The sequence below is a fragment of the Mizuhopecten yessoensis genome, unplaced genomic scaffold (assembly GCF_002113885.1).
Source record: "Mizuhopecten yessoensis strain PY_sf001 unplaced genomic scaffold, ASM211388v2 scaffold6719, whole genome shotgun sequence".
Classification (NCBI taxonomy): Eukaryota; Metazoa; Mollusca; class Bivalvia; order Pectinida; family Pectinidae; genus Mizuhopecten; species Mizuhopecten yessoensis.
In genome coordinates this window covers 1861316-1879606 of record NW_018406690.1, presented here as the reverse complement: position 1 = coordinate 1879606, position 18291 = coordinate 1861316, and the positions used below count along the sequence as shown (strand labels likewise).

Sequence of the window (18291 nt, the reverse complement as noted above, 5' to 3'; positions counted from 1 at the left end):
CAATTCCAGAGGGAATGGCATGACCCACTCGTGACGTCATCACTATTAAACGTCATTGTCTCTCTTATGAGAGTGGTAATTCTATTCAACAAGCAGCAACGATACAAACTCTTAATCGAACTAAAAACTCAATTTGATAATTAAATTAAATTTGCTACATAATAAAAATAGTTTAATAGAATTAGTGCAATGATCAATTTAACCTCAAGCTCTGCACTTTATTGAATTTGCCATATCCAAACTCCAGAATAATCAAGGAGGTGACACTTAGCGTAAAATTATACTTAATACTAAGTACGAAACTTGTTGAGTCCATATCATATCGTCAAGCATATCCAGGGAATAACTGGTCCTCAATTATCTACGTTATGATAAAGACGTCTGCAATCAAGGATGACACTCCGTAAAGTATGTGAGATACATGATGAGAGTACTCAGGGAAGTTATAATGTAATGTTGTTTGTATCAGTACAATGACACGTTTACAGAGTAATCAGGGTTGTTATAATGTAATGTTGTTTGTATCAGTACAATTAGACGTTTACAGAGCAGTCAGGGTCGTTATAATTTAATGTTGTTTGTATCAGGACAAAGAGACGTTTACAGAGTAGCAAGGGACGTTAAAATGTAATGTTGTTTGTATCAGTACAATTAGACGTTTACAGAGTAGTCAGGGTCGTTATAATTTAATGTTGTTTGTATCAGTACAAAGAGACGTTTACAGAGTAGCAAGGGTCGTTAAAATGTAATGTTGTTTGTATCAGTACAATTAGACGGTTACAGAGTAGCCAGGGAAGCTTTAATGTAATGTTGTTTGTATCAGTGCAATTAGACGTTTACAGAGTAGTCAGGGTCGTTATAATGTAATGTTGTTTGTATCAGTACAATTAGACGTTTACAGAGGAGCCAGGGAAGCTATAATGTAATGTTGTTTGTATCATTACAAATACGCGTTTACAGAGTAGTCAGGGAAGTTATAATGTCATGTTGTTTGTATCAGTACAATTAGACGTTTACAGAGAAGCCAGGGTCGCTATAATGAAATGTTGTTTGTATCAGTACAATTATACGTTTACAGAGTAATCAGGGTCGTTATAATGTAATGTTGTTTGTATCAGTTAATGTAATGTTGTTTGTATCAGTACAATGAGACGTTTACAGAGTAGTCAGGGTCGTTATAATGTAATGTTGTTTGTATTAGTACAATTAGACGTTTATAGAATAGTCAGGTAAGTTATAATGTAATGTTGATTGTATCAGTACAATTAGACGTTTACAGAGAAGCCAGGGTCGCTATAATGAAATGTTGTTTGTATCAGTACAATTATACGTTTACAGAGTAATCAGGGTCGTTATAATGTAATGTTGTTTGTATCAGTTAATGTAATGTTGTTTGTATCAGTACAATTAGCCGTTTACAGAGGAGCCAGGGAAGCTATAATGTAATGTTGTTTGGATCATTACAAATACGCGTTTACAGAGTAGTCAGGGAAGATATAATGTCATGTTGTTTGTATCAGTACAATTAGACGTTTATAGAATAGTCAGGTAAGTTATAATGTAATGTTGTTTGTATTAGTACAATTAGACGTTTACAGAGGAGCCAGGGAAGCTATAATGTAATGTTGTTTGGATCATTACAAATACGCGTTTACAGAGTAGTCAGGGAAGATATAATGTCATGTTGTTTGTATCAGTACAATTAGACGTTTACAGAGAAGCCAGGGTCGCTATAATGAAATGTTGTTTGTATCAGTACAATTAGACGTTTACAGAGCTGTCAGGGTCGCTATAATGTAATGTTGTTTATATCAGTACAATTAGACGTTTACAGAGTAGCCAGGGAAGCTATAATGTAATGTTGTTTGTATCATTACAAATACGCGTTTACAGAGTAGTCAGGGAAGTTATAATATCATGTTGTTTGTATCAGTACAATTAGACGTTTATAGAATAGTCAGGTAAGTTATAATGTAATGTTGATTGTATCAGTACAATTAGACGTTTACAGAGAAGCCAGGGTCGCTATAATGAAATGTTGTTTGTATCAGTACAATTATACGTTTACAGAGTAATCAGGGTCGTTATAATGTAATGTTGTTTGTATTAGTACAATTAGACGTTTACAGAGGAGCCAGGGAAGCTATAATGTAATGTTGTTTGTATCAGTACAATTAGACGTTTACAGAGTAATCAGGGTCGCTATAGTGTAATGTTGTTTGTATCAGTACAATTAGACGTTTACGATAGTTACCCGTGTTGCATGATGTCCCGTTGTATCCAGCAGAACATCCTCCCTGAGGACACTTGCCTTCCACGGTAATACATGGTCCAGCCGCACAGAAACATTCCAAAGCGCAGTTTTGTCCGAAGAAGTAATCGTCACACGCTGAAACATGAGTAATACGGGGATCATTTTTCAACAGATACGTTGCGGAATCAAAATTGACTAAATATGTATATGTACACACTATAAATGTATTCCACTCACAGATAACACACGACAAAGAGGGAGTGAAATTGCAGTGATATAAATACAAATATGTTGTGCATTGTACAGGTTCTTTCTCAATCATTACATGTAGGTTTTAAGTGTTATGTTATGTGCATTAGAAGAAAACTTTGTCATCACACTAAGAGAAACGCTTAGCATATATACAACACGAGGCTGTAACAGGAGCTAAGGTCATCATTAACACTGAAACAAAGATCATAGTTTTTTATTTTATTTTTTTATTTTCTGCGTTTTACAGCCTTTTAAAAGCTATGGTCACTTATTTGAACAGATAAATTTAGTTTCAATGAAAACGAATCAGCCAAATAAAGGCACAGATTGTTCCAAAAGGAATGTCTACAGTCTACTTCTAAACGTTGTCATCGAACTCAGCAAATATAGTGTCCAAAATTGTTTGGACTGAAGAATTTCTCTAAATAGTTATACACATATACGCTTCATTTATATAAATACATTGTACCATGAGATTGTGAAAGCTTAACTACCATACGGTTATTTCCAGCAACCTATTATGGCAGACAATCAATCTATAGATAAGAATAAAAAAAACTGAGATTGAAAACATGATAAGTATATTCATTTTGTGACCACCTTTCTCTTTCTTTATGTAAAAAAAGAAACAAGTTATTTACGTTTTTCACACGCGGATCCGGTGTAGCCTGGTTTACAACCTCGCATACAGGTTCCATTTCCGGGGAAGCATAGATTGTTGGTACAGCGTGCGGGACAGTCTTCTGAACAGTTTAGGCCATGCTTGTTTATGGGACAACCTATGTTTGATATGTATTAATATGTATTCCAATATATTTCGTCTAAAATACTTCAATCATAATATAATAAAATAGCTACATTACACAACCTACATCTGTCCAACTGACTGTCTAGAATTCACAAAAACTTTTAGTTGAAATAGATATAAGTAATACAATTAAATCAGTTTTCTGTCAATGCACGAAAAGTGTAAAAAAAAAAAAATAATAACATATAATCAAAAGAGTTTACGGATGGCAAAGATATTTTTATCGGACTATTTGTTTGAAATGTTATTTAATGTCACTAATAAATACAATATAGCATTCATGTTATCCGGGCTGCTGTGTCTTTAAGAGAACGTTATCATAATATTCTTTTTGGATAGACTACCTACAAAACGTGTAACGGATAATCCACCATACTGTCAAAAATAATCAATATCAGCATGGTACTTTGTAAAAAGAAATCACTTTAAGCATGTGTAAATCTGGCATGCAGCTGGATGTACTTAGATAATCATGTGGTCTGGTTTATTTAATATTTATCGTTTGCAGCGTTCATCATTCCAATGATACACGTTTTATGTTGTATGTTTAGTTTAGTGGTTTCTGAAATACTACTCAACTCGAAAAGCTCCATGGAAAAGCAAGGGAGATACAAACATCTGACATACTAATCGCCGAAACACGGGATGTATCGCCATGGAATGACAGAGATATATCACCTCAATACAACAATATGAATGACAGATGATAAAACATATTTCACACAAGGTCGTCACTACCCAGAAGAGATATGAGAAAGGCCAAAGATAAAACCCGAAGTACAATTATGTACTATTTCTCCTTCATACAGCAGGCATGTCCAGGAAATACACATACGACAACATCGTTAATTCGTGACATCTTATCATAGAAAACACTTTAAGGAATTACAAAGGAAATAACCCCTGAAATACTCAACGGAATGTAAGATAATAGCACATGGATTACTGGCCCTTTGAAACATAGCAAATAACTCCAGGAAATGGTAGAAAATAACATCTGGATAAAAAGCCCTTCGTAACACGGACAACAACCCCAAAGAGAAGGTAGAAGATAACACATAAATAATTATAGCCCTTCGTAAGACAGAAGATAACACCACATAGATAGCGTTTTGTAACTCGAAAAACATCTCCGCGAAATTGCAAAAGATACTTTCTGGATAATAAGTCATTTGTAGACAGAAAACTATAGGAAATGACAAAATTTAACACTTGGATAGCTAGTCCTTTTTAACAACGAAAATAACGCCAAGAAATAGCAGAAGCTAACACATGGGCTACTGATCCTTTGTAACAAAATACACATCCAATGGAAGGAGAAATCTATAACACTAGACATAGCAAACAAATACAAAGACAGGCAATGGCCTGAGATAACACCTTTCTATTTGTATGCCCCATATGAGAGATTACGATTTTTGAAGATTAGAAGAGGATTATTTTATTTGAGCAAGAAATCACGATCGTCTAAATGGAAGCTACATGTTGTAATATACAACATTTGGTATATCTAGCTTACATAAACCACTCTAAAACACTTTACAATGCATAAAGTAGATATACAATTAATACAATTAGCATATACATTAATTAATACGATTTTAAAGAATTCACAGGAGCTGCCTTATCAGGCGCTAACTACTAGTTATATGCCACCTGGCTAATGTATTCCTATGTTTGTGTGGCTGGGTTCAATTGTATATAGGATTAAGGCCGCCTTCTAGCTTCGAGCTAGAGGGAATTTTCCTTTAGCTCATTGGAGAGTGTCCAACTAGGAACCTGAAGATCGAGAGTTCGATACTCGGTGGAAGCATACTATTCTCTTTCCTGTTACATGTATATACATGTGTGTGTGCTGGAGATGTAGTGTGTTCTGTTTGTAGTGGGACCGTGCTTCCAAATGCATCATTTATAGTGCCACCTCACTTGAATGCTAAAGCACAGATACCGCAAAATCCACCCTGGACCAATTTATACTCCACCTGAGTTGTTGGAGTTGTGTTGGCAGGAGCAAAACATATTCTCTGAATATCCATGCGTACGACGACAATGGGGATCGAACCCCGCCCGCCTGCGTGTAAGGCCGGGGTGTTAACCACTCGACCAATCCGCCACACGTAATTGGCTTCTACACAGAACTCATAATTGACACATTAATTGCATCACCAGTAATGATAAAACAATACTGATACATTGTGTGGATATGCTATTACGTCTGGGTGGAGCTGTTAAAATGTAGATGTCGATTTAAAGTTTCGATTTTATATTTCATTTATCAGTACATTCAGGATTGTGTGTAGTCTTATAATATAATTAGTATTTAAACTAAGTTCCTAATTAGTTATATTAAGCAAATATAAGAACACTATTAAAGCAAACAGATTTTTGGTTATTGATGGAGTTGGTGAAATGCATAAAAAGCTATTTTTCAATATTCTCCAAAAATTAAAAAATATCAAACGTGCTTTTTAAAGTGTATGTATGTAATTATCTCTAAAATTTGAAACACACAGTGTATTTTTTCAAATCCAATGTTCATGAAGATCACAGCGCGATGACTGAATTTCGAAAAATTTAAACAAAAGAAGAGAATTCCCTATGACTTGTTAACATATATTAACCGTAGGAAGATATAAACGCTATGATTAATTCCAGTATAAAAAATATATTACAATTCCAATAAAACCACCACTAAAATCAACTTCAAAAGTTAAGTATCTGCATACAAGCAATACGAAAATATAAAAGCCTGTATCTACGCAGTTGTTATTTTTATAACAATTTGATTTAGCAACTTACATATCATGTATTTGTGTAGTTATTGTAAACAAGGTTAAGTTAAAGTCTCACTTACACTTTTTTGAGATCTGTTTGCTCTGTCTCCACATTTAGAAAAAGCATGCAACAAATTATCATAATCTTTATGTTTTTAGTATTTTGTTATGTCATTCTAGAATGGAAAACTTTACAGTGATGCTTCATATAATGAGATGTATCAGTTCCGCATCGTCCCTGAAAATAAATCGTACGAGTAAACATGATGATACTTGAATAGTTGGATATAAATATCAATAACGTTTGATAACTTACCCATTACCTTGACCTCACACAATTCCAGAACTGCATCCAGACTATAGTCTGATCCAGAGAGTGTCTCCCTTTGATTGTAAAAAGTGATGTAACGTCCTATGTTACTACAGGACTGGTTTTCGTGGTTTGCACTACTTAGTGCAGGGTCCGTGTCACTGTAACAAATGTCGGCCTGGGTAATGGGTAGATATCTGGAAGACGCCGTCACAATGATGGAGTATCCATTCCGACGTATTTGATCTGTGGTAACAATGTATAAACTAAATGAAACATTATTTTCAATGACATCATCAACTGATATTTTAAAACAATATTTTAAAGCTGAATGGTTATATTATTGAAGCCATGACAACAACATTCAAGTTTTTATATATTTATTTGCTTTGTCGATTTTTCTTATTTGTGGGTATTCAAGACTCTTTATCATCGTATATAATAAAGGGTCAGTATTTTTTGTTTTCTTCATTGCGTTACATTTGAATTGTCAAGATAGATTACCATGCACGAAACTTAAAGAATATGGTTTCAAAGTGTCTTATTTTAAAAAAATGATCTAAATCTTCAAAAGTAAAATACATTAATGTATACAAAACAATAAAATTTCAAACACCTCTTTTTTGTGATTGAAGTTCTGTCAACGTGAGCTTAGACTCAGATAATAATACCAACCATCACTTCATGTATTTATCAAATTTATGATTGATGTCATATCAAGACAAACAAATCAAACTTAAATACGATTGTCATCACTTACGCGTACGCTGGCCAATTCCTCCTCTCCTGGATATGACTTCCACATGATCTATTACGACCCTTTGCTCAAGATCAACCTGCCAGAATGTGGTTTTCTGGTTTGATATGGTGTACAGACATTGTGGGATGGCTGCATTATTCGGATCGCTTAAAAAGTCGGAATCGTTTCCATCAACAACTAAACTTGAAGCTCCCTTTCCTTCCCGAAAATCTGAGGAATTTGTTGGGCGTCCCTTGGACAAATTCACTGTAATTATCAAGATTAAGCATTCTAATCATTGTAGTCTTTAGTCTTCTCTGACAGCTCAGGTGTATACATGAAATCTACAGACAAGATAAAAGAGTACTAATCACTTTCACGAATTGGTCCTAATCACGTTGTAACGGACTGTGTGTCAATTTAATTACTTTGGCGAAGCAGATTGAACCACTAAGCGTTGACAGGATCATTGGGCGTTGATCTTACGGCTCAGCAGAGACACTACGTTTTCTCTCTTCAGAGGTTTAGTTGAGTTTTCCGCTTATGTTATAAACGATACTTAGCCAACGTACTAGTTGTCATGACGAGGTCGAGTCTTAGGCTCAGTTAGATCATTGCTACACTGTATATAGCCGTTGTGCTAGTTTCCATGACGTCATCGCGTTTTCGGCTTCAGCAAGATTAGGTTATCTTGCTGGCGGACCAGATTTCGCGACATATGGAGATTTCGACTTTATGCATAAGAGTATGCTATCAACCTTGCAGTGCCAGAACATTTAGCATCGTATTCTAATAAAAAAAATGTGTCCTGTTTGATTTTTTGGAATATTCATCTCACGTACATGTGTTTTTCCAGCATATTTATTTCCTTTTGTTGTTGTTGTTGCTGTTGTTGTTAGAAAATTTAGAGCAAGTGTAATTTTTCAACGAAAGTGTAGCACAATTATATTTTTCAAAACTGTTCAGCGCATTTTTTTTCAATCAAGTTTATCACTTCTTAACGCAAAATTACATTCTCATTGGCGTCGTTTTGCGTTTATTTTTTGTGGTGTTTTGACATTGTTCTGCTGTTTTGCTTTGTTTGGCGTTGTTTTAGCATTACTTGATACTGTTTGGCTTGTTTTGGCGGTACTATTTGACGTTTTGACACACACGTTTATTTTATTAGTTGTTACACAAATTTGATTTCTTTAAACTTCATACTGCCATGTTTAGCATGCATTTGCGGTATTGAGGGGTTGGCCTTCATTTTGACAGCGTACACACATGTATACGGTAGTACGCTGGTAGCACCGGACATATTCTATGGGGCGCATTAGTTGCCTGGAGTTAATACTTTCATTAATCAAAACGTGATGCGATCTTTACTATGGTACATACAACTTTAAAATCGGTTCAATGTTGGTGTTTTTCAATTAGATGAAGGCTTCACTTTTGCTACAAGATAGCAACTACTTAATTTTCCCGATCATTGCTATTGATAATTGATATGCGATGTAAGAAATAAGTCTTTTATATGTAAATGACATAAATAATGGTTAGTCATATTTTATCATGTTTATCCAACTCGGGTTCAGATTAGCTTGAGGGGCAGGAGGCCGATGGGCCTGTATGGGTCGAGGGTAGATACGTTGAGGCTATGGAGAGAGTAATGGTTCAAGTTTCATATCCTGTATTAAGTAAATGTTCCAGGTCAGCATGTATGTATAGAAGCAATAATACAATTTGAGTGAAATTGATGTCTGATATTTAATTGTTTTTAACCCTAATTATATAAGACATAATGATATGGCGCATGCAAGGCAAATATAGAGGGTTGGATCGGATATAGGTCGTTGCAGGATATATCCTATGCACGGCTAGTAGTATATGTATCGTACACACAAAGACATCATATGTTTTAAACACGTGTGAGTGACAATCACATGTATGTGTCATTATGCGGAAGGAGGAACACTTTGTGTATTCACGTGTATAGTTACTGTACAAAAACACATGTGCACACACCTATGCATTCTCAAATGTAATACACAACAATATATACATCATGGTATATACAACAAAGCGTTAAAGACACCACCAAACTCCCACGTATGTGTCGTTGTACATGAATCAAGACACCGAACATATCACCTGTTACAAAAGATTTTACAATAATACATATAAACTGTCAGTTGTTTAATACCTCAAACTCACTAAACCGAAATATCTACACAGTGTAATGTAGAACCGTGTGAGCCTATTACCTTCGGTTAGTTTAGACATTACAATGAAACAGTTTTGACGTGGTGTGATAAAAGTGGAGGTCGCATTGTAGTTCGTTGTAGTTCGGTTCCGGGTCTTTGGTTACATGTGAGGCCTGGGATTTTGGTTTAGATACAAGCATCCGTTTTAAACACCCCCTTGCTGTGTAGCTATTTACATGCAAATTCATACAACTCTTCCCGATAAGTTCAAACCATTAACACAAATCAAATATATTGCCTAGCCCGTTTCCTCTGGTCCTGACACCAGATTAGGACATTTTGACAGATAAATCTCCGGTATGGGGCCAGAGCACACTGCTATATGAAAACGTGGAATTATCTGAAACCATTTGAGGTTGGAGAGGTTTGAGGTGCTGCCAACCATAAATCGACTATGACACAACACATATCTCACATATATCGATACAGGGATTCTGTATTGATCCAAATCCGCTCTAGATATCACCAACAGCTGCTTAATTCCGTCAGTAGAGTCCTCGGTTTTCAATAGTTCAAAATTTCCAAACTAAGCGAATGCCATTTTTGTAGGTCATGAAAATGACTAATCAACAAAAAGAGTCGGTCCTGAAAACTTCTAAACAAGAATGATATATTCCATTTTTGGTCTGTCCGGATCAGTACGGCTTGTTGATAAGTCACTTTTATGACCGACAAAAATTGGCGTTCCCTCAGGTTGGAAATTTGAACTTTTGAAAACCTAGGACTCTACTGACGGAATTTAGCAGCTGTTGGTGATCATTAGAGCGAACTTGGATCAACAAATAATCCATTATTTCAGCACCTTCAAACTCTCGGAGAATTCCACGTTTTCATATAGGAATGCGCTCTGGCCTCACACCATACATCTATCTGTCAAATTGTCTAAGTCTGGTGTCAGGGCCAGAGGAAACTCGGGCTATCTATTGCCATGCCAAAGCATACTTTGTTTGGCTTCAGCAAGACAGTATGTCCGGTATGATTTGTAGGTAATTCTAAGTTGTAAATACGTTATGTTTTAAAGGGGTGACGTTATGTGCTAATGTAACTGATTCTAGGAAAGTTTAAAAGTATTCACTTAGTTATTATAAAATCTGGCATTGTATATCTACATATGTTAAGTATATGCAGACTTGTCAATAAATAGAACGCTCCTTTATGATTTTATGACAATGACGAATAAGGCAGTTTTCATTGGTTTGCAAAGTTCAATTGAAGCGCTAATTAGCTATTTGCATATAAGATAATGCAAACATTATAGCATAGTATAATATAAGATATTAACGAAATATCACATAATCTTTCAGTGTTCAGATATTTTATTTTAATATACTTAATGTTTAACTTGTGTTCTGTTCGTATTTATGAGTACTCTTAACACCAATTATCACAACAACTTTTACTGTTTAACACACACACAAAAAAAACCAGATCATATAATGAGTTACAGTCTTTAACATCCGTCTACAGTACACAAAATTATGGTGTTTTACCAAGCTAGCGGTTTAGCGAAAAAAGCAAACACTATAGAACTGAAACTGAGCGCAGTCAAAGGTTTACTTACTCTTTTAATATACACGCAAATCAGCAAGGGTCTGTTCACCATTTTAAGCGACTTCCTGCTGTAGACTTTACTTTAGCATTGCATTTTTATATGATGGTTTTTCTCCTGTTGTTTATTCTTTCTTTATCTGCATCAGCGTGTGTCGACTAATGCTTGAATCATTAAAAAATTGGAACCTTCAGCTACGAATTCGACGCTTTGTTATTATCGACATGTAGGAAACGCCATATCGCCTTTTTTCTGTTGCTATTGAGTTCTCAAAACAGAGATACCACTTGAGATTTCACATTTTTATTGAGGCAACACAAGAAATTGTTCAAACAACCAAAAACAATCAATCAACAAAATATTTTCAGCTCACGATTGCTAGCGGTAGACATGTACTGCCCTCAATATTCTCCCTCCAGCTACCCGTGTAAGTAGGCAACCCCCGATACAAACCGAAAACGGAGATCCACAGGGGTTCGTGACAAATGTCTGAAATGCACGTATCATGCTATAACTGATATGGGTCACAGCACACATAAGCAAACATGTATGTTTATGTGTACTGTGACCCATATCAGTATATAATATGTGTATACATGTATGTGTACTATACTGTATACTGATAGGTAGAGAGTGATCTTAGACTTTTCCAGGGTTAAGATCAACACCCAGCCTTGTATTATATTTGAAACATTGAAATAACATGTGTTTTTGGATGAAACAGAGATCATGTCTGCCTAAGTCTATTTTGTGTGGATAAAGACTGATAATATTGAAAGATTGTTGCCAGAAATAGTTATAGACACATCTGTTATTAGTTGTTATATTAATAGACATAAACATTAAAAAAACGCCGTTCAATCCATATATAAAAATTTAAATGTTCATTAGTCTGTACAAAACAAAAAAACAAAATACAACTACTCAAATATTGTGCAATTAAACCTCGATAAAATGCCCTCATTTGATTTGCCATCTCACTTACCACAAATATATCATAAATAGTCTCAATTCCATCTTGAAACATCGGGTCGAATTTCAAATTTTGTTACAGTCACCGATATTTGACAGATAAAAATTCCAAATAAAATGTAACAAGTTATAAAATTGGCATGCTGCGTGAAAAATAATAACGTTCCTGAAAAAATGCGTTTAAACTCCTGTTTGTTGCCTAGAAAATGTATTGTTGATTTCGACATACAAAAGGTCAATGCATTATCAGTTGTTTCGTCTATGAGTGGTGATGTATATAAATCACTTATGTTAAGCCTAAAGGAAAGAGTTTCAAATTGTTAGTTATTTCGTTTATATTCTCAACAAATTATAATCAAAGGCTGATGAAATTTTATCTTGGGAAAAATAGCATGTAGACCGATTATTATAGTACTTCTTTGAATGTGTCTGTGGCAAAAACAGATAAAAACAATTAGTCCTGATGCACCGGCAAAAAGATAACGCAACGGACGAAATTGATATGTTTCTATACTAGTATGTATGCAATGTCTCTTTTGCCAACATACATGTAGCCTTAAAACGCACTGATAATTAACCCTTATATCTTAACAGTTTGTCATACTCAGTGCGTACCAATTTTTTGAGATCTTATTTATTAATCTACTTTTGCATTTGTTTCCCTTCCTTTATTCACTTGTTTACCCCGGTGTGACCTCTCTGTATCTATACATGGACGTGTTCTGTGTACCTTTCCTACCTGGACACCTATGACTTCTCTGTTCTGGGTGTTGTTGAGTATGTACCCGTGCATGTGTGTACATATGTAGACGACACACCTGCATCCGCTTTATACTGATAAGTATATAAATATATATATATAAATAAATAAAGCTGTGTCAGTTTTTTAGGATTAGGGGTTATGAGGTAGTATCATGTAGAGCGGCGATCGGCTGTTTCTACCTTCACACATTTTGTGTTCCAACTAAAAAACAGTTTATGTTCCATTTAAATCTGCGTAAACTATGAAGCGGACGCAGGTTATGTTTGACATTTACTGTTACAAAACTAGTAGACACTATACATTTGATGTTTTCTATTCTGATTGACAACTAGAATTTATTTTTTAACTCACAACTACTTCAAAACTACGAAAGTACTTTAAAATGGTAGTTTTTATTTCCTGCGTAACGTTGAGCATTAAGGGTAATGGCAACAACTGGTGCACCCGTTGTCATGATAATATGACCGGGCGAAATGCTGTGTTGGGTGCCTTCGGCATGGTGTTTCAATGAGATAGCACTATAAAATCGGCATCTGAATGCGCTATCACAAGGAGGCAATAACCCCAACATACCCTAACTCCACCACACATACACTCATGCACGCATACATTGCACTCATGGATGCACATCCTCAAATGACCTTAGCTGTTAATAGGACGCTAAACAAGATAAAACCAAACCAAACCTCCTCCTCCTCCTCCTCCTCCTCCTCCTCTCCCAAATCTACAAAATTCGCATTCTCTATGTATATCTGACTCTGACACTAGGTAGGTAATATGAGTAGCAACACCATGTGCTTGGTCTTTCCTTATGTATACGGACTAGTGGAAACGTAAATACCAGAAAGCACGAGTTTAACAGGAGGAGGAATTTACAGCACGGGGTGTGATGGAGATTTGATAAATAGAGAGTTATGAACAATGAACAACGCATGTGTTACCATTAAAGAGTCTTAAGGGCCCGACAGCTACGCTCTTATTTGTATTTTACTCAGTTGTATCTCTCTTCAAAACAAAAAACCAACATTAAATGCGAACTTTTGATAATGTAGGTTGCCATGGTAACGTCATAAACGTAACTAACACTCATTATAAGTACAGGAATATGTTTTCAGTCTTTCAAATAAATCTGGGTTGCTGACAAAATTTGATCGACCAAATACGACACTAGTGTGTATTCTCTGCGTATAAAACACAGAAGAAAACCTCCGATTCTGCAGAGTATACCACATAAGTAGCATTTTACCACATTAGTAGCCTTTTACCACATAAGTAGCCTTTTACCATATAATTTCAGTTGGAAACAGCAGGTCCATCCTTGGTTTTTTTTAATGTTTCATAAACAGAAACAGGAAAAAAAAAACACTCCAGATTCTACAGGGGCCAAAATCAGTCGATTCGCATATGTGGTACCTATTTTGATATTTACATTTTGTAACATTGGAATTCATTTGATAATAAATAAATCCGTTAACAGAGTACAAATGGATAGTGTTGTTACACCTTGAAAACGAAAGGAGTAACCCCCGTGGCTTAATTGAGCAGAGTTAGCTCCCCTGTCTTCTTACAAAGCTGAAAGGATACAATCTGTCAACGGGGGGAAACCATCATCTTTCAGTCGTCTATCATCGACTTTATAGAGGCGAGATTTGACTGGACAATCATCTCTTGTTGGTTTAAGTATCGAAATATAAGGAATTTCATTTTACATTTTACAGCCCCTCCCCCAATGAGCAGGTGGCAAAACAGTTTACAAGTGGTCCTGGTGGAGAATCAAAACAGATAATGGTTTTGGTGATGGGAAAAATTAAAATCATTAGCAAGAGGCAATTACATTCAGGCATGGACTGACATCTTTTAAGTTTTTATGTCTATTTATATTTCTGTCCATCTGAAGGAAGCCATACCATTGTTGAGGTATATTAGTACGGTTTGAATAGGGGAAAGTAGGGAAGGAGGTAATAGCTGGATAGAATAATATCAGCAGTTCCGACCTAAGGATGCAAGGGATCAGGGTATTTCTTGGGGTGTTGTTGATGATTATGTGTTGCTTATAATGTGTTAAAAGAGGTTAACCTTGACAGGATTGCTGGTCCTTTCCATTGCAGGCCTACAGGAACCCTGCATATCACCAATTGATCTTCTTGATTGAATTTGAGGCAATATGCAAATAATGCTGAAGTATGAATCGCCACCTCAAGCTCTAGTAATTCGTCGTGGTGGCAATGCTATAGGTAGTTTATCCTTGATAGCATGTGTCCTTTAAGACCTGGAATTTCAAGTAAATCGGATACTCTCTGTTGCCTAGTTCCCTAACCATTTATTATATTGTTCCAAATACTTACAATTTAGTGGAGATAGGAAAGGCCAGGTGGTAATCTGAATAAAAACCAGAGTGCATATACATAGTAAGGTACAACTGTAGCCACTGGCAATTTGTCCAAAGGGGTGGGTGTATATATATATATATATGGTAGCAGTGTACAGTAGCGTACGGTGGCCATTGATGATATTTTTGTACATTGAATAACCCCTATAATATTACACGAATACGGAGGGAGAAAAAGAAGCCCAACGCCTCTTCTCGTCAGCATGTCTCTCATGTGATGAGTGAGTACCGAAGCGAAATCAACCGTGGGTATCCGACGATGACAGACTGCATAATAATGGACAACTGTGGTTTCCACCATCACAGATTTGGGGAACGGATTTTGAGGGACATGCTGACGAGAAGAGGCGTTGGGCTTCTTTTTCTCCCTCCGTATTCACCGGAACGAAATTCTTCCGAATTTATGTTCAAAATGATGAGAGATCGACTAAAGATTTAAAGTTTACGTATGACTTAACACAGCTGGCTGGTATTGATGCACTGGCATTAATTCCAAATCACTGCTTACCAAATATGTGCCACACTGTGGTTATGTTTAAATAGAAACAAACACGAGTAGATCACCTATATAAATTTTAGATTGAGCAACCATAATTTAGAAATCGAGGTTGGTCGAAATAAGAAGATCCTCGGCAACTCCCGACTATGCAAATGTTTTAGTACCTAATTGACTTCTTCATAAATATTGTCATCTAATGATACAAAACCTTTGCATGAACTGGGGCCTTCATTTACTTTACGGGACTTTGAGGTACCTGAACAAGTGAAGAGACTCAATGTTTTTATGAAGTTTCATCATTATTTCATAAATGAAGGCCGGAAATGGGCCTCTTTATCGAAAATTCGTCTGAATTATGGAAAACAGGCTTGTAGAATGCATAAATTGTTTCAGGTAAATGTTATCATTTGATTTGTTTGTTAATTGCTGTATTGCTATCGGTCCTGTATTTCTGGATGTATAAATGCAATAAAGTTGATTGAATGATTGTTATAAATATACACGTGTGTAACCGGGTGATGGTAACAGTCGTAAGCACAGCAAGGTAGTCGGGTCCAGTCAATTTATTTTTAGACTACAGTCGGTATGTGCGAGCTTATACACCAACAACATTACTCATCGAGGCGAGTGTGTAACCTGCTGTCAGCATTCAAGTTAGTATTGCGTCGTGCGTAAGAAGAATTGATCTTATCTTCATGTAAGGTTATGAGGAATATGCTCTCGTCTACATCCTGGCTACTGCAAGTGCTTTGTTATACTCGCATCAATCGTGTATCTAGGGTTGCTCTACTGAATGCATATTGCAGATGCTGATTTTTACCTATATTTTATGCTTCATTTACTTGGTTAAGAAGAATTGTTCTCATTTGTTGATTATACTTACATCAACCTTGTATTTTACACTTCCTTGAGTTGGTTAAGAAGTAGTGTTCTTTATCTTTATGTAAGGTTAAGAAGAATTACTCTCATCTATATCTTGTCTACTACAAGTGCTATGTTGATTATACTTGCATCAATTGTGTACCTAGGGTTGCTCTACAGAATGCATATTGCGGATGCTGATATTGACCTATAGTTTATGCTTCAATAACTTGGTTCAGAAGAATTGCTCTCATATATATTACCTTGTCCACTCAAAGTGCTATGTTGTTTAAACTTGTTTCAAGTGTGTGTTTGGGTTGCCCTACAGAATGTATATTGCGGACGCTGATATTGACCTATATTTTACGCTTCGTTGACTTGGTTAAGAAGAATTGCTCTCATATATATTACCTTGCCCAATACAAATGCTATGTTGATTATACAAAATAATTGTGTATCTAGGGTTTCTCAACTGGATGCATATTTCGGATGTTGATAATTACCTATATAGTTTATGCTTCATTATCTTGGTTAAGAAGAACTGCTCTCAACTGTATCTTGCCTACTACAAGTGCTAAATGTATATTGATTATACTTGCATCAATTGTGTACCTAGGATCTAGCTTGAACATTTTACAAATGACAGATTTTGTCATATTTATATATTTGAGGCGACAGATTTTGTCATATTTATTTATTTGATGTGACATATTTTGTCATATTTATTTATTTGAGGTGGCACAAACCGCCAAAAATTGTGGACGGTAACCTCTTGGTGACAAAGCCATGGCCACAATCGCCAAACACTTATACAATGTAGGTATCAGTTGTTGTTGACAATTTGTTTATGAATCTCATTATCTCTGATAATCGTTTACATGAAAATGTGATTTATTAATGCTACAATAGGCGCTCCTATTAAAGCAAATGTTACTGATTTAATTAAAGGTAGAATACACCTTCCGCAATTAATACAGAAAGCATACAAATGTAAATGCTTGATGTAATTTCGATGTATTTCATGTAAGACACGTTTATACATTAGGGGTCATAACAAGGATCAATAACTACTTAGGTTTATAAAACACATTGGTATAACAAAATGTTTCAGCAATGAAAATGGACAGAGTGTTTTTAAAAGAAAATGATCATTGCATGAATTTAGTCAATCCTCTTTGTAATAACTCGGATATGTTCAGTAGTTCAAGGTTATCAACCTTGAGGTTTTGTTCATGTTGCATGACAATTTCGACAACGACGTGACCGGCACGTATCGCACTATGTTTATAATCAATTGACTTTAATACTCACAAAGGGAGAGTCCGGGCTGTCCGAGGGTCAGAAGTATGCCGATCAGGACGATAGTCACTCCCTCCATTAGGGAGGAGATCAGATGCCGTGTAATGAATAATGGTTGTACAACATGTGAAACGCCAGTTTCGAATGCCACCAGAAAGTAATGTCCTAACGTGTAAGGACCGGTGTGACGTGCCCCACCATCTCGTAATATTTCACTCCCATTATTTTAGATCCTTCTATGTATTGGCGTACATCCGACAATTAAAACATCCGCTAACGTCACATTTCCTGCGAGTCACACCACATTTGAAAATAAATCTTACATAATCTCTCTCTCTCTCTCTCTCTCTCTCTCTCTCTCTCTCTCTCTCTCTCATAATGTTATACTTAACTTAAATTTGCCATCTTGTATATATTGAGCATTCCAAAGAGTAAAACAATAAATTTAAAACACGTGTTAATGTATCTACCTCACAATGGGAACGCAGTACATTTCAGTAAATATATACCGGGGTAATAGCACAACTACGCCTATGGACCTAATTGCTTTCAGATAAATAAGATAAGCAGATAAGC

At 35.7% G+C, this 18291-nt stretch overlaps 1 protein-coding gene across 3 annotated transcripts in view; it reads right to left on the bottom strand.

The window, feature by feature from the left end:
• LOC110452542 (multiple epidermal growth factor-like domains protein 10) overlaps nucleotides 1–17961 on the bottom strand; it is a 30115-nt gene extending 12154 nt beyond the window's left edge. For all 3 annotated transcript variants that reach the window (XM_021501148.1, XM_021501149.1, XM_021501150.1), the window contains exons 1-5: nucleotides 17728–17961; nucleotides 7159–7404; nucleotides 6405–6644; nucleotides 3148–3285; nucleotides 2255–2389 (exon numbers count right to left, since the gene is read on the bottom strand). In XM_021501148.1, the coding sequence (XP_021356823.1) occupies nucleotides 2255–2389; nucleotides 3148–3285; nucleotides 6405–6644; nucleotides 7159–7404; nucleotides 17728–17794 (826 nt within the window). In that variant the 5' untranslated portion in view covers nucleotides 17795–17961. The remainder of the gene's footprint in view (nucleotides 1–2254; nucleotides 2390–3147; nucleotides 3286–6404; nucleotides 6645–7158; nucleotides 7405–17727) is intronic.
• Between the last annotated feature and the right edge of the window lie 330 nt (nucleotides 17962–18291).